General features: G+C 43.8%; 1 protein-coding gene across 3 annotated transcripts in view; it reads left to right on the top strand.

Moving 5' to 3' along the window:
- Nucleotides 1-25,747, top strand: part of LOC144945613 (leucine-rich repeats and immunoglobulin-like domains protein 3) — a 74,282-nt gene that overhangs the window by 11,455 nt on the left and 37,080 nt on the right. For all 3 annotated transcript variants that reach the window (XM_078874140.1, XM_078874139.1, XM_078874138.1), the window contains 4 exons: nucleotides 12,364-12,435; nucleotides 16,104-16,178; nucleotides 24,176-24,313; nucleotides 25,582-25,725. In XM_078874140.1, the coding sequence (XP_078730266.1) occupies nucleotides 12,364-12,435; nucleotides 16,104-16,178; nucleotides 24,176-24,313; nucleotides 25,582-25,725 (429 nt within the window). The remainder of the gene's footprint in view (nucleotides 1-12,363; nucleotides 12,436-16,103; nucleotides 16,179-24,175; nucleotides 24,314-25,581; nucleotides 25,726-25,747) is intronic.

Here is a 25,747-nt window from a genome sequence, read left to right as displayed (position 1 = left end):
TTGACAGTGTTTCTAAGTACCAGCGTGTGAAGTTTGTGGTGTTGATGCCCCTTGCTGGGGGATAATGAATTTCTGTGGGGGCCACAGCTGTGCTTGCTTTGCTGTTGGCACTTGTACAACAATTCCTTTCTGTCTTTGTCTGCTCCTCTCTCAGGCGGAACATTTGCTTTGTAGTGGTGCTTTGTTCCATAGATAGGGCTATTTGGCAGACATTTCAAGTTGAGCAATGGTCTCTCTGCAAATCCCCCTTATACTGGCTTGCCAAATTTTAGCCGTTGGACAATGTGAACTTCTACAATTTTCTAACAAATCCTATTTAAGCGCATTTGATCTGCTTTGTGTGTTTTTGTGCTTCGGAATTAATGTATGTGGCAAATTGGGAGTGGTAGGAAAATGCTTGATATTGCATTGAGAGACGGAATGAGGAACACGTGGATTATAGAGCAAATGCAATTTAGAGACATCGCATTAATTGTAAATAAAAGTGGCCTTGCGTATGACATGTCACGTGGAAGGGATTTTGACCGGCGGCGGTCCAGACTTAATGGAGTGAGAGTTAAAGGAGGAAACATTCCAGAGGCGGTGATAGCTTGGAGAGACCTTCATCCAGCAGTGGATAGATGATGGCTGACGATGCATACAAAACAAAGTAAAAATGGCTTCCCTCGCATGCAAATGAGCTCAATCTCCCGTTTACAGCCTTGAGCCATTGATGGAAATTCCACATTCCCCTTGATGGAGACAGGTCGCGGTGCCCAGGGCCAGACACTTTTGGTTTCCAACAAATTGGTTGTATGCCTTTTGGCGTCATCTGGTCCAACACCAATGGAGAGTAGGCTCTAAGAAAAGCTGTCTCGGGTGTGGACCAATCAACTTCAAGGACAGTGCATATCATTATCGTCATCAGAGTTGTTTCTTTTTGTTTGCATTTTGACTGCTTGTGTTGTGGTTATTGCAAACATGATGCCTTGTATAAAGGTGTCAGTTTTTGTACCAGTTGAAAGGGTAAAAACCTATTACTATATTTTGCCACTGGTAAAGGAGATGTCTCATAGTGTAAATTGGTTCTCGTTTTAGCAGCCCCAGAGGTGTGCAGTCCAGCAACACTGTCTGACTGGGATCTTAATCGGCAACCTCTTCTGGTTGTTAGTTGTACACTTGAAATGGCGAGCCTACGCAGCATCCGTTCTAATTGTCACTCAAGTGTCTTTTGCAAAGGAGATGGGGTAATGCTAATACATTTAAACTTACATATTTCATGAAGGCCATTGTTGCTTTTAAAGTATAGCATTTTTTTAATTGAAAAAATAAATCATCAACTGGATAAAGTATTTTGATTTATTATATACTGATCACATTTCTACGAAACGGGGTATTGCAGTGCTTGGAGTATTTGTATAGTAGAAAGTAAACTGCCAATAATTTTTTACTTTGGCAAAGGTGTGTTCAATTCATTCCTCTGATTTGCCTTCAGCCCCACTACTTGGCAGACGATGTGAAAATAGAACAAACATTAGGTCAGTGTTTATAAGAAGAAAATCAGTCTGATCTTAACAGCTTTCCAAAAGATGTTGTTTATATGGCTTCCAGTAGGGCTTGAGATATATCAGATTATACTGCAATAACATGACCATAGAGTGTTTATTGGTGTCTCACAAATTCCTAGGAATTGCACGGGCAATAGCGCCAATTGGACAGACTCACATTTACCATCCATGTTAACAAACCTTTAATGGTAAGAAGTAATTATGAAATAATTCCCCAAGTAATTCCTGCTGAAACGAGTGCTGTGTTGCTCAAATGTATTGGAAATTATGAATTATATAGCAGGGGAACAGGTATCCATCAGAAAAGCATTGCTGATTTCCCATAACGGTACTTATTTTATCAACAGCCTGGATAGTCATGCAGTCAGCTATCGGGACAAGAAAGTAGTAGCGTTTTGAGGACTATATGTGTTATTGATAGCAACATGTTTCTTGTCATCGAGTTTTGCATACGTATATTCAGCTTGCTCTTTCGTAGTAAAAGGTAAAGGTACAGCCCTGAAAGTGCTTTCTTATGCTGCTGGTAGAACGGCCTCCACCAGATGGGCATGCTGATAAGATGTCTTAGGAAGGCATGGTGTAACCCACACCTTCCCTCACCACATATGATCTGCCAATTAACTAGCTAGTAGTGCATTTAGGTTCTTTATATTAATTTGCCGCTATACATTTCCACATGATAAGCCACTTCGTTGAGCTATCATATGTGGCCAGGTCGCTTCTGAAAAATAAGCTAACATCTCTGCGCTTCACCCATTAAAATACACATTGAAAGTTATTTTTCTGATTTTATTGCCTTTTATATACTTTGCACTCCTATCGTATTTTCATTATGTTTGTTGTAACTTTCTGACCCGCACCTACTGGTGGACATCTTTGAAAAAGAGCTGTTATAGGTACAGTAAAACCTTGGATTGCGAGCATAATTCGTTCCGGAAATGTGTTTGTAATCCAAAGCACTCGTATATCAAAGCACTCATATATCAGTTGTGATCACGTGACGCTCGGCAGACAAAGCGTATACACGAACTACTCGTATTGCAAGAACTCGCTCGTTTATCAAATTAACATTTATTTAAAAAAATTTGCTCGTCTTGCAAAACACTCGCAGACCAAGTTACTCGCAATCCAAGGTTTTACTGTAGCTGGATTTTTACTGCTGGGTGGACAGAGGTGGGGGGGGGATTATAAGAAATATACTCCAGTAGATGGAATTGAACCAGTAACCTGGATTGCAAATGCACTGGTGCTAACCATTACACCATGGTTAGCACCACTGGCAATTCCCCAAGTGTGCAAATTAAAGTGGTGTAGTTGAGAGGTCTTTATTTAAACCTATTACCTTAATCCATTGACTTTCATGATACTCTCAAACAATCTCATTTTGCTTTTGGCAACATGTAGACCTGCTATTTTCAGCCAACTTCGTGAGTATATATACATGAATATAAACGTGAACTTAAGTTGTAATGGTAGCAGGCATGGTTGCATTTTTATCGGCTTTAGTATCGCACTCCAAAGTAGGTGAATTACTTATTACACTGATGATGGAGATTGTGTATTTTTTAGTTAAGCAATTTAGGAATTGAGGCTGAAGCTGCTGTATGTGTGAAAAGCGATACATCGCCAGGCTATACTTTTTTGGGACCCACAATTCAAAGCGTTGGTTTTCAGATATTGTTTTTTAGAATAAGCATAGACTCTTACTATGTTTGTGCAAAAAAAAATAAACTACCCTTCTAGCCCTTCCAGAAGACAATAAAATGTTCATCTCTCACTTATGGTCACTATAACATGATGAACTGTATAACCCCGTGCAAGAGCTTTCACACAACAATCTGTTTTGCAAGGGAAATCTGGCATATCCCCATCCATAGCTTACGATATGCAGCCTCGAATATAATAATAGGCTTTTTTGTTGTCTGGATATTTTGACTGAATTTTCCGTACATGCGTTTGCTCTTTTCTAAGTCCGATTTAAAGAGAGAGAAAAAAATCAGTCATTACTTCATGCACCCTTTTAAATGTTTAGTCCAGCTCAAGTATACCATAACACAGCTTCGTGTTGAGAAGGAACTTGATTTTCTTTACGCTGTTCATCAGTCACCACTACGTAATGCATTGTTTCTCTTGGCGCTCTATAAGGACATTAAAGTGGTGCTGAAGATGAGATGGTCGCTGTTCCAGGTGGTAGTGCTATATTAGTCCCGACAGAGACTTTTTGGCAGAAAACTACAGAACGCGAGGCGGTTGCGGGGAAAAAAAACTGGGTCGATGCAGCACTGAAGACTGCTTTATATGGGCAGAATGTTTTTAGCGTTTTTTGTTGTTGAAAACTGCGCGTTTATTACAGGCCAAGTGCATTGTTATGCAGACGTGTAAATGTAGCTCATTTAAATGGCCCGCAGGTCCCCCCCGGTTGGGCCGGGGGGCACTTCAAGTGACTTTTGCCTCCGACGCCGTGGGGGGAGGGTGATGGAGTCCCCGCTTTTCAAACTGATTTAGAGTCTTTACTCAACAGGCCTTGCAAACCCGACTATTTGAGTCGCGCAAATGTATATCTCGCGTATTTTGAGCGCAAATTGAAATTAAACGTTCACACACTCTTGTCCCGTGAAACGCAAGTTGTCGGCCATTGCCGCGCGTGTGTGTGTTGTACATTTAAAGGAAGGCACTTGTCAGGAAATAAATGGGGTCTTGCGTATACAAGACCTCGGCTATACATCCTGGGGCTGTTAAACACAATTCTTAAGCTTTGTTTCGAGGAAAAAAACAAAGGAAATGTGAAAGTCACGACCACAGCACTCTTGTGAGAGCGATTCGCGTCAAATGAGAGAGGCGTCGCAATGATGTCACCATTGTGCTATAATGGAGGATCTGACCGTCGCTTGAAGGTTTTGTTTTGCAATTATAAATATTTAAAGTCGGTCATCAAACAAGATAGGGTTTTTTTGTGTGTTGAATCTTCCTATATCCTCAGTCCGACTGTGCAATGGATATTTATTTATTTCAATATATTCAATTGCATCATACATATTTTGTTGAGAATTATGACTCGGGAAAGCATGAGCACACCAGGGTTACGTAAATACATTTGTATTAAACATTGCAAAGGATAGCACGAGACAAATTGGCGGAACTGTATTTAATGCAAAAGCCGCTTCAGTGTTGAAAAAGTTTCCGTGCTCAAATGAGCGGTTGCGCAGTGCTCATTTCTTAGCGGTTCTCAGTGAGTGATGGATGACATTTAACCATTTGAAAAGCACAGACCAATCTAGTCAGAGAACAACCGATGTTGTCTAGGAGTGGTCAATGTCTCGTGCTCATTTTGTCGATCCCAGAGGGGATGAACTTGGATAGGCCAGCGTTTACACTTGTCCTTCTCTTGTCGTGTCCCAGAGGATGTCCGCTGTGGAAGTTACGCGATGAAATCAGCTCGTGTACAGGTACTGCATGGATTATTTCATCGCAGGATCATGAGAGATGGCAGCGGCTTTGGGGGAAGCCTTAATCCAGCAGTGAATTAACCATGACTGATTCTGATAATGATGATCTCGTCACTGGTCTCTCCCACTTTGCCAACTAAGCCATATTCCCTTTTTGGGAACCCAGCTGGAATCACAAAGCAGTGGCAAGGAAGCAGCAGAGAGATGCGTCCTGGTATTTACCCAGAGTGATAGGAGGAGCACGTAGATCGGGTTGCAAATGCAATGAAAGTCACCCTAGCAGAATTGTTAGAAAAAGCGGGCTTGGGCTGGATGGGATGAAGGCCAGTGGACAGCACTTGTGACAGTGCTGGCCAGCATAGAGAACCTTGCCCCGAGAGGCTGACCGCTGGTGGAGGATAGAGCGACAAGATATCGTGCAGAAGTGAGATGGATTCTTGCCATCACAGGATCACAAGGGACGGTGATGGAATGGACAGACGGTGGTAAAGGTTGACGTGAGCAGAGATGTTGGGCAGGAGTGAAATTGCTTCGAGTCAAAAGTCCCGAGTGTAGGGCTAGCCCAGCGGTCTGAAACCTGTGGCTCTGAATCCGCATGCGGTGGCTCTTTAAGGACTGCAGTGCGGCTTTTGAAATTGGAAGCAAAATGGCTCTAGTTGTTTTGGTTGCCCACCCGTGGGGTAGCCAGATCGGTTTGGAAGGTGAGCGGCTAACTGAGGAGGAATCCATCGTGAGCGTTTTTTTTTCACTGGGTGTTGCCTTCATGTCATGGAGATTTTAGTCGGGGCCAGTAGCCAGGTGTGGTTTAGTTGTCCCACCAACTGTGTTTGGCTTTGCTTTTAGCATTTGTTTGAGTTTGCACTCCGCTTCCCCTGCTGCTAAGGCAATTTCCTGCGATTTATTTGAACGGGATGATTTGAACTGCACACGCTAGCAGCAGACATTCGATGTAGGGTCTTGGCTATGTGCGTGCGTGCGTGTTCGGATTTTTTTTTCCCGCAATTGATCCTCTGGATATTTAACGTGTTAAAAATAGCATTTTACAGTCGTCGGTGACGTACAGTCATATTAACTATTAACTGTTAATGCCAAGCAATTGGTGTGGTTAATGGACAGGCCTTTAGAGGTAGTGATTTTCTTATAAACGCTTTTTTATTGCCATTCATATTACCAGCAGCCACTAACATTTCATCTTTGATTTTAGCCTGCTTCATAAATAAGCCCGCAACGAATACTATTTCCATTGCACCACGACCATGAGGACGTTGTTAGAAGAGCTTGTACTGCTAATTAAAAACCAAGCCCAACTTGAGTGACCCAAACGAGTGTAAACAAACACGAGTGGGCTTTGTTATTTCTGTGATGTAGTTTTCCCAGCCTGTGCCAACACAGGGCTGTACTAGGGAACAGGCTCTTCGTCGGCTGCCTCTGAGAATTATCACCACACACTCCGACCTTAACTCTTAAAGAAGCGGTCCTTAAATTTTAGCTTAAAACTTTAGTGACTGCAGGAATTCATATTCTCTTGGTTCTTTCGGTAAAGTCACGTAGATAGAAAATAAAATAAAAGATAATAAAATAAAAATAATAAATTGAAAATAATAAAAGCAAAAAACCCACGACGTTTCGATCGCAACACAGGCAGTCTTCATAAGGACTCTTGAAGACTGCTTGTGTTGCGATTATTTTAAATTAATTATTGAAAAAAATAATTTAACATTTTATTATCTTTAATTTTGTTTTCCATCTACGTGACTTTACCGAAAGAACCAAGAATAAGCGGTCATTAACGCGTGGGTCACCCCCCCCCCTCCCTTGGGGCGGCGGGGAGGGGCAGTTCAGACTATGGCTTGGTTACCGTGCAGGATAAATTTTGAACGTACTCGGGGCAACATCAGTCAGTGCCACGTTGCGTCAAAATAAGACACTATTACACAACCTGAAACAAATACCTTGTTAACACCTCGTTGCCAAGAAGCGTGGACATGTGATCTCTATTGTATTGTGGCCTAGATAACCTGGGGGGGGGGGTTAATGAGGACCAATGTTTTTAATTGGGGGGCTACCATACCAAGTGGTTAAAAATGTGTGCCTACAAGCTTTCACACAAGGCAATATTGATTGGTAAGTGAGCTGTTAAGAAGTTGCTCTTTCTGTTGTTGAGTTGTAAGCAAGTAAGACTTCATTGAGCAGTGCTGAAGTTTTTTATTCCTTCCAATGTCGGGAAATTCCAGGATTAGCTTGATCGTCAGCTTACCAGTGCGATGGTCATGTTTTGTAAATTGTGTAATCGACGCACATGACCAAGCTGATATATCTGCATAATTAGCTTTGCGAGTGTTGATAATAACGTGCTTGAAAATGTTCCTGCATACACACAACACCTTGACAGTTTCACTCTTCGTAAGAGCATGGAAACTCGTGAACTTTAAGTTGTTGACAGCTCAGGAACTGCGTGCGGATTGCGGGTGAACTGCCGAGACCTCAACGTCGGCGATCCAATCAACGGCTTATTGTCCATCTCCCCCAGCCCTTGTCACCTGACCACCACCGCCAAGGCACAGCGAAAGTCAGGGCATTCGTTGTGCCGCGTTTAAATGGCGGGTGGGCTGGCCTACGCCGCGTGGAGGTTAGCAGGATCGCCTCCCCTCGGGTCGAAACCCAATCCGGGGCGCAGAGATGCAGTTGCGTGCCCATCGTTGCAGCGCTCACAAAGCGTGCGGTTGTTGAGCCCCAATGTCCGGTTTCGCTCGCCAACTTCAAAGATTCCGCGGCAGCTCCCCCCCCCCACCCCCTTTTTGCGGGATCGATACCCGTGCTTCGTTGCTCACCTGTGTCGTGCCGCTTGACCAAATCGATGGCTCGCTCGTCAATCCATTGGCGCTGTTGCGCTAAGAAGGCTTAGTTGGAGCCTTTGTTGTAAAGAAAACATGCGCGGTCTGAAGACGACTTCATTTGAAATATTTAGGGTTTGAGTTTTTTTTTTCCGGTTTGCTTTCATGATCCCTCCGAATTGTCAGGCTTGGCTGAAACAGAGCCGGTGTTCTCTATGGCATCTCGGTGGACATTGATCTATGACCAATGCATACTGAAGCATTCGCTTACGATGTACGTCGGAGGGGAATTAATCGGGCCAATCCCAGAACCATTTGTGATGTCACGGGGTGACTGTACCTTTCTTCACCCACCTGACCATGTTGGTAACAAGAGAGAAGAGGCCATTGAGGTTAATGCAATGAATGCCAATGCAACTTGCCATCTCATAGTTACAAAGGCAACACTCGTCCTGGAAAATTCTGCTCTAAGTTTCATCCACCACCTCCTTGAGGTGTCCCCTTGTTTTTGCTGACCTCTCGGTTGCCACTGCAGGTTCCTGTCCTTATCCATCTGCATGGCTTACAACTGCCTTTTCCTCACATTAAATCAACATGGCAAAATATCACTCATGATGTTGACTACAATGTATCTCAGTCTCACCTAAACTATGGTTTCATTAAAGAGTATTTGTTAAGGCACGGCTTCCCAACCATTGCCCAACCTGTCCGTCGTCACCTAGATTCCTGCCTGGCAAATGGGCCCACCTTTCTGGGGTCGGACACTAGGGTGTACTTGGGGAGAAGGAAGAGTGAAAATGCGAAGAGGGAAGGGGTGGGGGGGTGAGCGAGGGACAACTCTGGGACCCAAGTCCGCCCACTCGGAATGGTTTTGGCACAGGCCTGGATCTGGCGCACTTAAAACTTTTTGTAGAAACATGGGAATAGTGTATTTCTTTCTATTTAAAACATTTATTTTGTAAGGGCATTTTTATTGGTGGAGGGTTGGCGCATTTGAAAACAGGGTTGCCCCAGTTATATCATTGCAAGCTGCTCTGGCTCAGTGACCTTGTAAGGAGAGCCCCCGAAGACAGTAGTTTAAAAAAACTGCTGAGCGGCATTGTTTTTTTTGTGTGTGTAGGCTCTCGGATTGCGTTGTAGGCAGAACAAAGGCTTGGGGAGGTTAACTTGTGCTGAACTTGCAAAGCTTTTGTCGTGACCTTTTAAAAGCGAGTAACAGGCAGTAATTAATTAGGATTGCACTGGCGTTATTGAGACTGCTCATTCTTATGGAGGGAGTTTGAGGATTGCTCGAGTGTTTTCAGTTTGAGGCCGCTTGGCACTGTTAAAACACAGCCTGGCGGCTTTATACAGTGAAGCACTGCAGTTGCCGATTATTTAAATAAATCAATTAATCTATTTATCGGTCTTGCACCATTTAATGTAATAAAAAATTGTATGCAATTTTCACATAATTTACTTAAATTAGCAGCTTCCACACACAAGACTTAAGTAGATATACACCGTTATTGACGATATCCTCCTTGCAATCTCTTTTCACTGTCATGCTGGCCCAATTGATTGACCGATTATATTTAAAGAAATTTCAATTATTTATTGCAACGTATTAGCCGGTTTAACACAATCGGCACCAATGTAGTGTTCGAACGTCTGTGAACGTATTTTGTTTTTGTACAGTGAAATCACATGACAAAGTTTTGGGGCAACCTTCATTATTATGGCTTTCCAGCTTGTTGCACTCAAGAGCTTGCTGATGCATGAGCTTTGTCTTAAAGGTTTTGCATACGGACCCGTTTCCTGTGGCGTGTGGGCCATTGCTGGCCGAGGATTCGTGGGATGGATTTTCTGCACTGCCATTCCCATTGCCCATATTCACACGCGTTCTGTTGGTCAGTCCCCACTGATGCATAATGCACTTCAAATAGACCACAAGAGCCAGGCTGACTTCTAATCTGGCAGGGTTGTTGGGGGCCTTTTCTGGTTGGTTGACATCGTGAGAGAAACGAGCCCTGCAGTTTCCACAGTGCTTCGCAGCAATTGCCAGCTTGCAAATTGTTCACGGCTACCCGAGAGCTTTTCCGTACTAAAAAACTGCAATCGATGGTTAACTTTGATAACGCCGGCAGCGGCAAAGAAATCGTGGAAGCTGTGTCCCGGGCCGCTCAGGAATGAATGAACTCATTCGTTTGTCTTAGCTCCGGCTGTGGCTCCTACGTACGTAGGGGGAATTTGGCGAAGATGGATTTGTGCAAGTGTGCTCTGCCACCTGCATAAACAGACGCCTGGTCGCCAGCCAAGAATTGACCAGCGCCGGTTGCATTCTGCACGTAGTTATATGCTACCGCTAAACATGGCAATATTTTTTTTTCGTCCGCCCTTTCTGTTGTGCAGTAAAGAAATAACAGTGGAGGGTATTTGGCCCGTCGAACCGCGTTTGAGCTACTACAGTTATCCATCTCTTGTATAGCAAGTCATGAATCTCAATGAGTTTTCAGCTGGCTAAATAAAGGGCAATGAATTAAACCTTATTCTTAACGATAACCGTATCCCTTATAGTATATATCGACTGGACTTGCTCGAACTGTATCATTACTCTAATTTACAGCCAATAGTCAGTGGTCTTAAGTGGTTTCCCATTCCAATGGACACTGAGCGGTCCAATGTCTCTCCTGAGCTCCTGCTAGAGAATTTACATTTCTACAATGGGGACGATGAGTCACTATTGGACAACTGTTGCTTTCTCGCAAAGAGGTGGCACTCAACCTTTCCTCTTCCTGGCAGTAACCTTGTCCTCAGTGTAGTCATAACCGAACCGTAAACTCGTCTGTACGTTTGGCATTGGTTAATGGAAGCTTCATTTCACTCTTTGGAAAAGATGCGCTTCACATATGGCGCCCCACCTTGTCTTTTCCATGTTTCCACGTGGCTTTGCAATCTATCTCGTGGGCCCACATGCACTCCGCGTTTATCTTGTGTAGTCGTTTATGCGCCGAGATAAATATACGGTACTGGCTGTGAGGATAACAAACTCACCTTAAGAAGAACACAAAGCTGTCGGTGTTTAGATAGGTGCCAAAGTGCACTCCTTTATCGGGCACAACATTTACAAGCATCTTTGTGCTTCTGCTCATTGTATTGGTTCAAGTTATAACTGCAAGGTCTGTGTCCAGAAGGGTGTGAATGTAGCTAGTGTTTGCAGAAGTGTGGGGGGGGGGTTTAAAAGGGTATTCTGCTATTGAGAGAAGTGCTGTGGTTTGCCAATAAAGATTACACAGTGGAAGGAAGTCGTTGATGCTATCTGCTGGCTGCTGAAAAAAAACCTGAATTGCTTGACTCTGAGATTTTTTTTGCTTGAGTTGGACTTTATTTTATTTTGTTATCCTGTTTGCTTTATACTTTGACACACGCCTGCCACGGACGCCCAATCCCCTATTGGGAATTGGCTGTCACAGACAAAGTTTGGCCAAGGAAGTTTTTTGTTTTCTGACTTGGGGAAAACACTGCGAGCACAACCCAATGTTTATGCCTGTGCAAAAAAACAACTAATCAGACCCTTACTTCACTTATTGTTGGCATTCCTGAAAGTGCATTTTGACCCACTTATTAATAGCACCGCTTGGTTATTTGAAAACAAATAGTCCTCAGCTGTGAAACAAGCTGTGTTCAGTTTTAATATTGAACATCGAGTTATTGTTCCTTATAGTTTAGTCAGGTCTATCTTGCACTAGGGATTGCATCTCCTGGTGGGGCGAGGGTGGGGGATGAGCACCTCACATCTGGTTCTGTTGGAACTAAAAGTTGCACTGAAATAACATTTTTGAAGGGACTGCCTACATCTGTCGCCAGAAACACCACATCCCGAATTAGTATTGCCATACAATGGAAATATCTGTATACGTGGTTTCAGGCGATGGCTCTTCGTCAGAGCTGTTCTACTGTAGGACCACTGTTCTTCACCTGTTGTCTAGTTAATTTAATGGACGCGATGGCAGTGCAGCGATGAGTTTGATTCTAACTGGGGAAGCTGCGAGTGTGATTCCTTCGTGACTGTGTGGGTTTTCTCTGGGTAACTCGGAGTCAGCACATATTGCTCTTTAATGAGATTTTTCCCAACATCTTAAATGCAGGACTCTCCTGAAAAATAGTATTTGGACTTTGTTAAGCTCTCCTGGGTAAATGAATGGCCTTGTTTTTTTCGTCGCAAGTTATTGTTACCCACTTCCAAAAACACTTGTTTGTGCTCTGCCTATTGAATGAGTCTTGTTTAAATAAATCATTAAACTTTCGGTAGCTGTTTACAGTAGCATTTAAATGTAATTTACCGTTTCACATGCGCCCAAAGTGCGTTATTGTTTAGGTCAGCGTAATTTATTTACATTTAAATTGAGGGAAAATAAACAAGCGGTGGTGTGCCAGCAATAATGTTAAGCGGGCTGCACCGCTAACAGTTTTAAACAAAAACGCGTCAAAATGTAATGTTTTATTTGTTTGACATGATCGCGCTAACTGTAATGTGTATTGATTTCTCTCTTGCAGGGACTTGAGTTACAACCAGCTAACGACCGTAAATCCCGAAGCTTTGGATGGCCTCGTAAACCTACACGAAGTGTACGTATCGATCGTGCTTCAATATATCGGTCATGATTTATGCATGGAGATTCGCGCGCGCGTTAGAGCCATCCAATCACGGGTCTATATCGGGCACTTGAAACACGACGACTGTTGGGGGCAGCAGCAGCAGGAGGTCGTGGGTTCGATCCCGACCCTGACGCCTGCTGTATATTTGGAGTTTGCGTGTGTCTCTCGCTCCTCGTGATCGTGTGGATTTTTGTCCGGGTCGTCTGGTTTTTCCCTCCACATTTAGAATCGACGTGCGTTTAGAGTATTTGGCCTGTAACGATACACCCCCACCTCTCCAACCCTTACGATTCGATGAATTGTCATGATCAGTCACAATTCGATTAAACAATTTGGTCGTTTTGTTTGTACTGGTTTTTGGTATTTTCTGATTTGTACTTTTCACTTTCAAATAGCCTAAATGTAACATTTGCATTCATTTGCTTAATCCATAATAAGCAATTATTACGTTTACAGGTTAATGAATTTTGAGTCTTGTGAACGTAATATTTCTGTTTAGATTACTTGACTGCTATAAATTTTCACGTGATGATAAGCCACTTCGTTAAGCTATCATTCGTGGCCACGCCGCTATACAGCTCAGTGGACCTTACCGAGTTAAATAAAAATAAATAGTTTAGTTTTAGCTACAGCCTATTAGCGAGGGTCGCGACGTACACACAGTTTGTCCGCCCGTCTGCCTCCGTCCCGTTGTTGCCTTGAGCAGCAGAGCATTCAGAATTGATTCACGCCGATGCTCCCATGTGGTAGCTTAGCCAATCGGCGCCCACCTTTATGGAATGGACGGATCGCGCAAATGGGGTGACGAATCGGCATTGCTCCTATTGAGCGCCTGTTCCTGCCACTTGCCCTCCGCCTCCTCTTGTGCCTTCAAACATCGACCCGGCCAACGTGTGTGTATGTGTGTGTGCGACACACAGCTCCCCGAGCGTGCAGCTCGTCAAATGATTTGCCACTTTGGCGGGAAGAATTGTCGCTCGATCGATGGCGGTGTTAGTCAACGCATCGTTACATGGTTACAGTGAACCCGCGCGGGAGTATCACGTTAAGTCTTGATGCCGTACAGTGTTACACCAGACAGGTGCCACGGTGGCCAGGAGATGTTAACTATCTCGCCTGGTATACAGGATGTCGTGGGTTCGTTCCCGTCCCTGATGCCTGCTGCTGTATATTTGAAGTTCGCATTTTCTCCCCGTGGTCGCTTGCATTTTTCTCAGGTTCCTTCGGTTTTTCCCTCCACAAATAGAATCAACGTGCGTTTAGAGTATTTGGTTGCTATACATTTTTTCACGTGATGAGCCACTTCGTTGGGCAATGATTTGTGGCCAGGTCGCTTCCGATAAAAAGCTATATAGCTCCGTGGACCTTGCCTGTTAAAAATAAAATCGTTAAGTTTAGTTGAGGTTGCGTGGGGGTAAAGCGAGTGGCTCGCAATTGGAATGTTGCAAATTCAAATCCTGGTTGGGGGTTGACTCAACTCACCATCCTTCTGGGCTCGATACGATGCATACCGATGTGTGGGGGCTCGCCCCTGCCATAAAAATGTGGAATTTGCACCAGTGGCTCAGGGCTGGTAACAGGAGATGAGCACCATGCCTCAATGCCCGTTTGAACAAGGAATCGCTCTGACTTTACAATTGCCAAGCTTTTACCCCAAAGAGCGAAAGTTGTACACGCTCTGAAGAGAAATCACCAGAAAAAAAATAAAACCACAAAAGCGTTGTGACCACTTTGGATGCAATTTAAATTGAGCGCAGTTGCTCAATGCGCGTGGCATTCCAAGGTTGTTATAGCTTTCAGATTCCGACAAAAAACATTCCCAGTATCATTTTGTAGTCGATCCAGAAGTCATTCAGTCAATGCACACGTACGATCGTGAAAACCACAGTTGAATATGGATCGGCATGTAGAGCCATTTGTCAATCTCCACTGCTGCATGCTGCAATGAGGGTCTTCCCATGCCATGCGGGTCGTGGTGGTTATATTATTGTACGTTACCATGCTAGGCATTGTGGATTGGTGAAGATAGGGAACATAGACGCGTGAGTGTAAAGTGCAGTTCCATCATTCGATATTGTTGCACTACTTGCTGCTGAACCACCACATAGCGCCGCAGCCCGTAACACCTCTGCTATGTACGGTGGTCACCCATTCGAGCAACAACCCAGGTCGAAATCTGCTCGGCTTCCAAAATCTCATGAGATGGGGGTGCATTCCGGGTGAATTGGTCATAGGCGCTGCATATGTGTTGTATGCATGTGAAAACCAGCTTGAAGCCCATTGAGATTCGTGCACTGTAGCGCGCATCGACTATCCATTCATAATCGGCAGCGGTGAAACGCAACGGCGCCGTGCTCCCATTTTGACTTCAAGCCAGCGGGGAGGAGTTTGAATGGGGCCCAAGCAGACGGGGCAGGAAGGGGAAGGAGGGGAAAGGCAGCCGGGGGGAAAGGGGGCGTTCATTTGAGCATGGTAACCCCCCCTTCCCCCCCCCCACTGGCTCTCGTGAGACAGGCGGGACAGCTGTGTGAATGCTAAGTGAGGAGGCCCACGGTGGGTGGTGTGTGAAGCTGCGCCATCCGCGTGAGGCTGCAGAGAGGAGAGAGCGAAATCGGGAGCCCCGAAGCCCTTGCTCTGCTCGTGGGTTTGCGTCGCTCGCCTCCGTGCTGCCGCAGCGTTCGCGCAGTAAATAATAAGCGTGTAACGATACACCCCCTCCTCCAAACCTTGCGATTCGATGAACTGTCATGATCAGAGTCACGATTCAACAATTTGGTCGTTGTGTTCGTACTGGTTTTGGTATTTTCTGCCTTGCACTTTTCTCGTTCAACTAGCCTGAATGTCACGTTTGCATTCACTTGCATGGAATTTTCATAATCCATAATAAGCGATTATCACGTTTACAGGTTAATGAGTTTTGAGTGTTGTGAACGTAAGATTTCAGTTTAGAGTATTTGGCTGCGATAAATTTCCACGTGATAAGCCACTTTGTTGAGCTGTCATTTGTCCAGGTTGCTTCTCAAAGAGCTATGTAGCTCAGTGGGCCTTACCTGGTAAAATAAAAAATAGTTTAGTTTTAACTTAAATCCAAAAAGTAAAGTAAACGGGACATTTCGATTATTATTAAAACAAAAATGTGAATTTTCCAAAAATAATATTTTAATGTAAAATGTAACCTTGGCAAACAATGTGCATACCGATTTGATCTTCAACCATGAACAGTGTTGTGTTTTAGAGTAATGTATTATATGCATTTGACATTGGTCATGCGCTCCGCTTGATACTTACAATGTGATCGGTTTTAATTAGACCATGCTCTATTCATGAATGGCTGAAATGTTTCCTTTCTCAATCCTTACCCACACACATGCACACACATGTTTTTTTATATATATACACACATATACTGGCTTTCTAGATATAACAACGCTCATTTGGTAAACACCACAGTGGTTTATTATTGCAGCTGAACATTCAATTGCTAGTCAGTTGCCAGGTTCCATAATTGCTGTTGGTGCTCACTTGCAAAACAAAACACAGCGCTTTAATTGCATTAATATTTGATCTTGAGGTTTTTCTGTCGTTGCCGGAGCACAAACTTGCGGCTAAATGTGCGTTGTTGAAATTGTCCATTGCAGGAAGTTGAATCACAACCACCTCTTGGAAGTTCCCGACCTCGGAAGTGCAACAGGCAGCATCACCACGCTCTCGCTGTAAGTGAATGCTTCTCCATCATTAGACCTCCTTTGCCAGTACCAAAATATAATAATAGGGGTTTTCCTCTTTTTTCTGGCAACAAAACTGAAACCTTTTTACGAGGATTCATGTCTGCATTAACCACAATACTTGCAGTCGAAATGCAAACAAAAGACATATTATGATAATATATGCATTGTCCTTGAAACTGATTGGTCTGCCTTTTGGCGTCCTCTGGTCGAGCACCAATTGAGTCGAGGCTCAAAAGAAAGCCGTGCCTTGGTGTGGACCAATCAGTTGCAAGGACAATGCATATATTATCATAGTGTGTTTTTTGTTTCCATTTTGACTGCACATATTGTGGTTAATGCAGACATGAATCCTTGTAAAAAGGTTAGAGTTTTGTTGCCAGAAAAAAGGGGAAAACCCCTATTGTTATTATTATTGCATGCTTCTCGTTTAACATATTGTTGCGTCTAAATTGCTCGTCTTGTGCATCACACATACACGTGGCATTGAAGTGTTGCTACTTCAGTGAATCTGTGCAGTAATTCACTTGGCTAGGTGATTGCAAAACTGAATATTAAAATGTCTGTAAATTAAATAAACATACACCACCATGAAATAAAGTAAGCAACCATAATTTCACCGACATTTAAGCAAGCAAGACTCTAGAGGTGTTGACTTTGATCTTGTTCAATGCCTGCAGTTCGAGACAAACAGCCTCCATGAACATATTAATTGCGGTCCAGCAAAATTGTACAACTATGGAACTAATTAAACACTTTCTGAAATGTTCTCATTAGAAAATATACATCATATAACCCGTGAACCAATGTAAGTAGATACAAACAAACACTTTTGCTACTCCGAACCTTATGCAACAACACTCGTGTGGAATGAATTCATGTAACTAATAGAGGATAAGACTGGCAAAAAAAAAACCTTCCACCTGCACATCGAGTACCTTAATAGTTTATTTTAGTTCTCTGTGCAATTTCCAGGACGTGTCTTTGTGGTGAAACAGGTTTGCAATGATCTTTACGTCTGTTTATTGGATATCCATGCAAGCCTGTAATTTAGAGATTTGGAGTCGGCAGGCCTGTGGTTATGTAATGTCAGCGGATGAAATAGATATGATCCTCCCGTGCTGTAAAAATGGGCTGCCTGAATGAATTACAAATTGAGTCCCCCACCCCCTTTCACTCCGCAAAACAGGTAATGGCAAGGTGCTGCTGATGTTGTTAAACATGTCAGCGTGCCGAACACACGTATAATTAACGGAAGCTACAACTCCACATTAACAAGCATTATCTATGCCGGGGTTTTTTTACTTGCTCGGCTGTCTTGCTAAGGAGTCTTGTCGGGGGATCGTTTGAGTTTCGTCAGACACATTAGCAATGAAAACATTTATTTTATTTTACCAGGTAAGGCCCATTGAGCTATGTAGCTCTCTTTTAGAAGCGACCTGGCCACAAATGATAACTCAACGAAGTGGCTTATCAAGTGGAAATGTATAGCAGCCAAATACTCTAAATGCATGTTTCTAAATGTTGAGAGAAAAACAGGAGGACCCGGAGAAAAAATCCATGCGATCACGGGGAAGGAGAAATAGCAACTCCCAATATACAGGCATCCGGGTCGGATCAAATCCACCACCTCCACCATACCAGGCGAGGTAGTTAAGATCTCGCCACTATGGTGCCCCTGTATTAAGCCATGTTGGTGGGGAGGGGGTATATACAGTTTTAGGTTCAGAAGAACTCTGGTGCTGTGCTTGGAGCTGGCTCGTGTGGGGGGAGCTCAAATTGCCGCTGGGGGACAACCCAGACTATCGTTTGTCTGGTGTCGATCAAAGTTATAGCAGTTTGACACGTAGACTTGCGTGGCCAATTTTATTCATTTATAAAGATTTTTGGGTGAGATCGTGTATGTGTAAATGTGTCGTTAACCCGCCACCACCCGACACAGCTAACCGGTAAGGTTTGTCACGTAAACCTTACTACTTAATGGATGCGCACTCATGATATGAGCGGAGAGACACTCTGAGATTAATTTGACTTGACACGATCGGTGAAGAACGGTGTTTGTGTTTGAGTGTGAAAAAGCATACATAAACCTTTTTATTAAGTGTTCCTGCAAATCAGAAACATGAAAGGGCTTCTGGGGAACAGTATGTTCTCGTATTTGCTAACTTAGGATAACATTGGAAGCTGTAAACATTGTTTAATAGGACCCGGTGGATGTATGGTTTACAGCCTAGGAAAGGGGGGAGGGCCTTCATGCAGTTTGGCCTGAGCAGGGGCTGCAGGGTGTCCGATAACAGTCCAGTGGAATCATTGTCTACATTTGGTTATTTACCAGGCCTATAGCCACTACATACCTTTGCAAAGAGTTTGTTCTTGGAACTTTAAAAGGGGGACGAACCGCTGTGTTCTTAGCAAGCATTTTACGAGGTACGTCTGAATATCCTACATTGCTGCACGGTGAATAGTTTATTGGGATTATAAAGATTTACATGGAGTGCAAGTTGGCAGTAAAAGTAGGACATCTGGGTGGCAGTTAAGGGTGGATTTTTGCAGCTGATGTCTAGATTAATTCCCACAAATTAAAAATACTTTTTTCAGCTAAGAGACCCCACTCTTTTTTGAGAATAAGTAAATGTTGCCAACGTTGATGAAATAGCCACTGCTTGTTGCCTAGTTCTAGATGTTCCAAAGTCAACACATTTTTGTAAATGGATATCCCTTCTGTAGATTTCAACTAATTCAAGTGAATTCCAAAAGTGGATGGTCACACACAGCGCAACTGTGCCAAGTTTTGGGCAGCTTGTGTGCCGAGAAATTTGAGTTTTCAAACACGGCAAGAATGTTTTAACCAAGGTGTTTCAGAATCTTGAAAAATGAATTTACAGTGTTTGGCAGAGCGTGCAAAATGTATTTCAGTTTCAGCACTCGCAGCATTGCATCTGCTACAGATTAATCAGCGTCGGCAAGGAGTATGGGCCTCCGCGATGAAGCAGCTGCGTGTGTTTTGAAGTTTGACGTGCGGTAACTGGCCTTTGAGAGCTTCCCTTAACCCTCATTAATTGGCCCCGATTGTCAAACATGTGGACCTGACAATTAACACTGAAAGAAACGAGCATTCCTTTTCCTAAATTCTGACATTGCAGTTCCGTCGCAGGCCATAACCTTATTTGTACATGTGTAGTATTCCATTTGTTATATTGTATTGTCCTGTGCCATGTTACACCCGATCCTTGGCATTCGAACTGCACTACCCCCAGATCTTAAAAAAAAATTGTCTTGATGGCCTCACACCTGATTTGGAATTAAGCCTTTCATTAAATACCAAAAGCAGTTCACCTTAATGCTGAAGCAGAACATAAAAACTGTGGTTGAGTATTTCCAAAGAGAATAACATTGATAAATAACATGGTCACTGATAAGGGGCGTTGAACTCTTGCAGACTGTTGCATTGTATGAATGGTTGAGTGTTAGGTTTTCCAATGACAACAAAACCCTCTGTTCTGACACCAGTGTATCAGTTTTCTACTGCCCGATTGTCGGCATTGCTGCATTCGGGCAATAGAAAACTGATGGTTCAATCGTGTTTTTTTTTAAGATTAACTTTTCTCAGTTCAGCATCTTATACCATTGAATCAGAGCATGTGTTTTGTTCTCCAGCACAACGGATGCTGAGCCCAAGGTCCAAACTGTATTCTCGCATAGGCCAAAGAACTCGCAGTGCTGTTGTGTGTGCCAGTCGTGGCATTTGAATGCACTTTGCACCGTAAAAAAACCAACAGGAGTCTGTAAATCTAAAAGCACGTAGCCCAAATGCCACGGGACTCGGTGGAGTTTTCTCACCTAATGGCATTCAATAAAGTATTTAGTAGAGTGACAAAGTTGCAGGTGCCGAGCAATTTTTTTGTTAAAAGATGGAAACACGTTTGTGAGTTGCACAACAAGACAAAAAAAACATCAAAAATAAACAAGAAATTTGAACAAACAGCAACATTTGGATCTTGTTAAATTATGTACGGTTGTGTGTGTGTGTGTGTTCCCGGGACGGCTTAAGTGTGAAAATATTTACAGTGTGGTGGTGTGACAGCTGGTTACAATCACTCCCATGAAACATATGCGGTTGATTGTTTTAAATAGGAAAAGACTACTGCTCTGAAGTTCGCTTTATTGTTAATACAGATACATATTATTTCCTACCAGGTAAGAGAGCTCGCCTATCAAGCAGTTTATTTTTACACACTTTTATTGAACTTGCCGTGTTGTCTGTCTATATTCTTTGGAATCTTTGACGCTGAATATCTTCGGATCTACGAAGCCTAGCAAGCTTAAATTTTCAGCGCAGACTCGCATCGCGTGCCAATTCAAGATTTCATTTTTTTTAAATCGGTCCAGGTCCCGGCCATGGTGGTCCTATTCGTGGTTTTGACTAAATTTTACTAATTAATAATCGTACATTTTACCTCCCCCTTGTTGAAATTGCGAATGGTCGCGCGCACCTACGACGGCAAACGTCTGCTCCAATCACAGCGCCTGTGGCTGGCCAGCCTATGACCATGACGGGCGACTTTTATCGCTGCCCGTCATGGCGCCGGAGCAGCTGCTGTGCTGCCCTCTTCCTTAGCAAGAGCAACACTATTAGGTAACTTAAAAAACCTAGATTTTCAATGCACACACACACACACACTTTTATTTGCACTCACAAGTAGAAAGTGAATTATTTTGACCCCGGAATTTATCAAATTTGATGTGCTCAATTAAAGTGGGTGGCTTCCTTTTGATATGTTTAACTTTATTTTCCCAGAGATTGCATTGCAAATTAATAGATGATTAATTGTTTTTTTTACACTTATGATGATCGACAAATAGAGGGATACAGAAAATGAATGCCTTTTAAAAATTTGTGTTTTCTCTGACAAGAACACCACGAGTTATTTGGCATGATGCATCATTTAAATTAATGGCAACCAGTGGCTCTCGATTAATGCTAACATGGGCAGCTAGACATGGTGCAAGCACAAAGGGATAACCCAAGAATAGATGGAACAAAGGAATCAAGGCACTCATGCAGAAATACAAAGCGGATGAAAATAACCTTACATGGCAATTGTTTACTTTATAGAGCTATATTGCAAGAAGCAGATGACGACGATGGTGGCAAGGATGAGAACGCAGTGAATTTCCATATACCACTGGGTTTAATACAGGCCAGGGCTAATGTATTTACCCCAAGAGAGGGGCCCTAATTCCCACCTGAGTAAACATCACCCACATCAATACTGTCACTGTGCCTGCAGTTGGAGCAGATTTCACAAAGCCGCTTTGAGAGAGAGCGCGAGAGCGAGCAAGCCAGGGGAGATGTGGTCGGTTTGTGCAAGTGTCTTTGTGTTTGTCTAGGTGCGTGTGTGTCCGCGTGTGCGGTAGTGTAGCGGTTTGCGTGCTGCGCTACGAACCCAGCCAACTGGTCCTGGGCCTCCCCTAGGTCGACTTGGCCTCGAATGAGTACCTGGTGCGGTGTGTAAAAATATCGCCACTGAGGAGGCAAAGGCGGCTGGGCTTTGTGTTTACCACCGCTCGTGCCGGCCTTCATTGGTGCTCGCTAACAGCACTTGCCCCAACAGTCGGTTAAGCCTATATGGGACATCTTTGTCTTGATGCTTTGCGTGTGCATCCGCTCGTGTGCATCAGCATTTGCATTCTTGCTGTGCAGTCTGCGCACATGCATGCAAGCATTCTATCCTCTCGTGTGCCTTATATCCCCATTTGGACGACAGAGACTGGTATGCATTGCAGATGGTCCGCACTGACTTAGTATGGCTGGAGGCCAAAGCATTTGATGTGCGCATTCTGCAAACGAATGCCAGTGCAAAGGATCCGCTACCTGCCTGAAATAAGGCAGGCTTCTAGAGTTTCATTATGCAGAGCTCTGCTCGGGTCCTATTTAATGTTAATGAGACAGGCCTTGGCGTGATCCCCATTAGTCCGGCGACCAATGGGAAGACCTGCGGCTAAATGGCGGCATACTGTTTGGGCATCTCTTGGAGTTGGCCACGTAATGTGTGGCAGCTGTGGGATGTGGTGAATATAAGAAGGCATTGCAGAGGTGTGATGGCATCGTTGGCTTCGTCCATGATGACAATCCTGGTCTTGCCTTAATCGACACATACCTTATTCTCCGGATTGTAAGACCCAAATCTTGGGCCATGTGGCAATACAAAAATAAATAAAACGTTATGAGGTCATAGTCAACCGACTACCGGATTGTATTATACGTCCCCAACTTTTGCTTTAAAATACGAGGCGGGGCGCAGGGGAAATTGCTTCTGAGTCCAGAGTGTATGGTAACAAAGCTTCAGAATCATTTGGAACAGTGAGAGGGCACACATCTTATAAAAAACACAAGATCCAGGTCCGATTCATCACAGTACTTAAAATTTGTGATCTGATCCCATCTGTGAAGGATGTGATCCCTGACATGCAATACCCCGGCGTCTACAAACTTAGCTGTGTCTGTGGCAGTAGTTACATTGGGGAAACTAAGCGACATGTCTCGGACCGTGTTTGTGAACACAAGGCCGATCTGAAACACAGTCGGACCAATTCCTCGGCCGTGGCTGATCATTGTTTTAATGCGGTGGGCTCACACGAGATTGATTTCTCGAAGACGAAGGTACTTTGCAAACCCACTGGCTATCAACAAAGATTTGTTCATGAAGCCATCCATATATACAGACACAGACACAATTTCAACCGAGAAGATGGGTACACATTTAGCAATCATTAAAAGGACGTTATCAACCTGTTTAAGTCATAACTGGCTGTGATGTTCCCATCCTGCCACCTTCCGATGTTAGTCGTTATTTTCGGCTCTCCGATTTTACATTAACAGGTAAAATTTCTCACACCAACACAGCCACCTTGATGCGCCGTACCTCGACGTGGCGGCGGCTCTGCGATCTTACATTAACATGCTAATCTCTCACATTAACGTGCTAATCTCTCACATTAACATAGCCACCTCGGCGTACTCGCCGTGGAGGCCGCTCACCGATCTTACATGAACATGCTAATTTTTACCTGGCAGCCCTTTAATTGGTGGAAACCCACCGCCAATCGTGGTCGCTGCCCATCACTTACATTAACTCTAGCTGCCCCACCCATGCAGCTGACATTTGGGCTATGCCCATTTTAAACCTTTATAAACAATTTGCCTTTAGAAGCTAACCCCCTTTTCGCGATGACGACAGCTTGTGTTGCGATCGAAACGTCGTCGTTTTTTGTTATTTTCTTTGAACCTATCTCCGTTACTTTACCGAAAGACCCAAAGAATATAACTAAAGAGGTGTTTGCTTTTGGGTTTACGTCTTATTTGTTTTGATTGTACGTCTTGGGGCGCAGTGTGGATGTGTGGCACGCGCTCGCTCGCACGTGCACACACAACTTGGCCAAAATCATTTGGGCCTGCTCCGGCCCACGTAAAATGTTTCAGCCACGTATGTAAGCCTCCTTTTTCTAGATAACTCCTTGTCGTTGAGGTCATACAGGATGATGGAAGTTTTGTTTCCAGTGGAAGAATGTAAAATCTGCATGAGTAGGCTCGTAACTATTCAGCACCCCCGCCGCATGATTCTTAAACATTTTCACTCTTCATGTTTCTGAGTTGATGCAACTCTCGATTATATTTTTTACGTAGTTTCACCGTCTCGTTTACATTTAATGTTGTTTTTTTTTTGTCTCTTTTGTAAAGTGTCATTCACTCCCTTAATATGTAAATTTGCATCAATCGTCGATTAGTCGATGCTTACACACACAATTCAACACATCTCTCGTCAACGTGACCATTTCAACTGTCGCACCTTCGCATGCCCACGGTAAATACGCAAATGATTTTCAAAGTGCCTTGGCTTCCCCCTGTGCGAGCTGCTGCGATTGTTTGAACGTGGTCCTGTATAGGCTGACGGTGCCCTTGTGTGCTTATCGCTTGCATGCAGGCAGCACAACCGGATCCGAGCCATTGCGGCAAAGGACTTCCACAAGTATTCGTCGCTGGAGTCTTTGGAGCTAAGCAACAACCACATCACGGAGTTAAAGGCTGGCTCCTTTCCAGAGGGCATGCGCCTGAAGCACCTGTAAGTATATAAACCCCACTGTTGTCATCAGCACCCTGTAAATATTAGCCACACGTTTGAGGTACGTACGTATGACGTTGAATGTCTTTCACACCGTACGTAGCCATCCGTGCTAATCGGAGGTGCGGGGGAAGGACAAGAAACTAAACGCAACAAAACGCAATTCTTAAAAGAAATACCTTTTCAATCTAGATTTAAAAGTGCATAGCTTCAGTGGCTTCCTAATGCCGAAAGTAAGAGCGTTCCACACGGCCTCAGAAGCGCATTTGAAATCGTGCAATGCGGTGACCATCTTTGTTCAATGAGTTCTCAAACGCAGGGTGCGAATGATCTCAGCTCGGTCACCACTGACCATGCTATAGTTTATCTCGTCTTTGTATGATTTTGTTGTTAATGTCTCTTAACTTTTCTTTCAATATTTTTTTTCCCCATCCCTGGTCTGCTTTGCAAAAAAGAGATGTTTGTCTCAATGGGCTCTCAGCTGGTCATAAATAAAATTAATGTACATGTGCGTGTGCGAGCTCTGTTCTGGTGCGGTGTGTAAACATTGCCACTAGGCAGACAAAGGCGGCCAGGCATAGTGCTGACCTCCACCCACTGGTGCGCCGTATCGGCCTTCATAGGTGCTCGCTAACAGCACCATGCCCCAACAGTGTTAAGGCTATACAGGGGATCTTTGTTTGGTACTCAATGAAAGACTAATTAAGACCAGATGACAATGGATTCAGATATCTTATTATTAAAAAGATGTGGGTGCACTACGCTGGACATCTTAACAGCCAGGTGAATAGTTGTACAGGGCAGTTGAGAATAATGGAACGTCACCTTTACATATGCTGGGTTTAAATGGGGTTGTAGATTTTTAGTTTGTTTTCGTTTAGTCACCACCTATTATCAATTCACTGCTGGATGATGGCCACCCAAAGCCACCACCACTTCTCATGATCTTCAAATAAAATAATCCGCCTAGCGCCTGCACTTGAACGGATTTATTCAATCCGTCTCCGCGGTTGGCTGCCCTCTTTCATAAAATCCATTGATTGGTTGCCTCTATCTCACCATTGCTATTCTGGACCATCGGCTGTCATCCATTCTTAGCGACAATTCCTGCCAAAAAACAAAAATTCGTTTTTTGACAATGGGAATCGTGTCATTAACCTGAGCTTGTACCTGAATCCGCATTTTCCTGTTTCCGTGTTTCGCACTGTAATAACTTAAACGAATACAACTTTTAAGGATCGCTGACCTCCGTTTCATCATTCCCACAGAAACTTGAATGGCAACAAGATTTCTCAGTTGGAGTTGGGCTGCCTGGACAACCTCTCACAATCTCTGTTGAGTCTCAAGTTGAACAAGAACCGGATAACGTCCCTGGCCCCCAAGCTGTTCAAGCTACCGCACCTGCAGCACCTGTGAGTCCTCAATATCTGTACA

This window comes from Lampetra fluviatilis, chromosome 38, assembly GCF_964198595.1.
Source record: "Lampetra fluviatilis chromosome 38, kcLamFluv1.1, whole genome shotgun sequence".
NCBI lineage: Eukaryota > Metazoa > Chordata > Hyperoartia > Petromyzontiformes > Petromyzontidae > Lampetra > Lampetra fluviatilis.
Note: the sequence above shows the minus strand (reverse complement) of the source record. Positions and strands in the feature narration are given on the sequence as shown.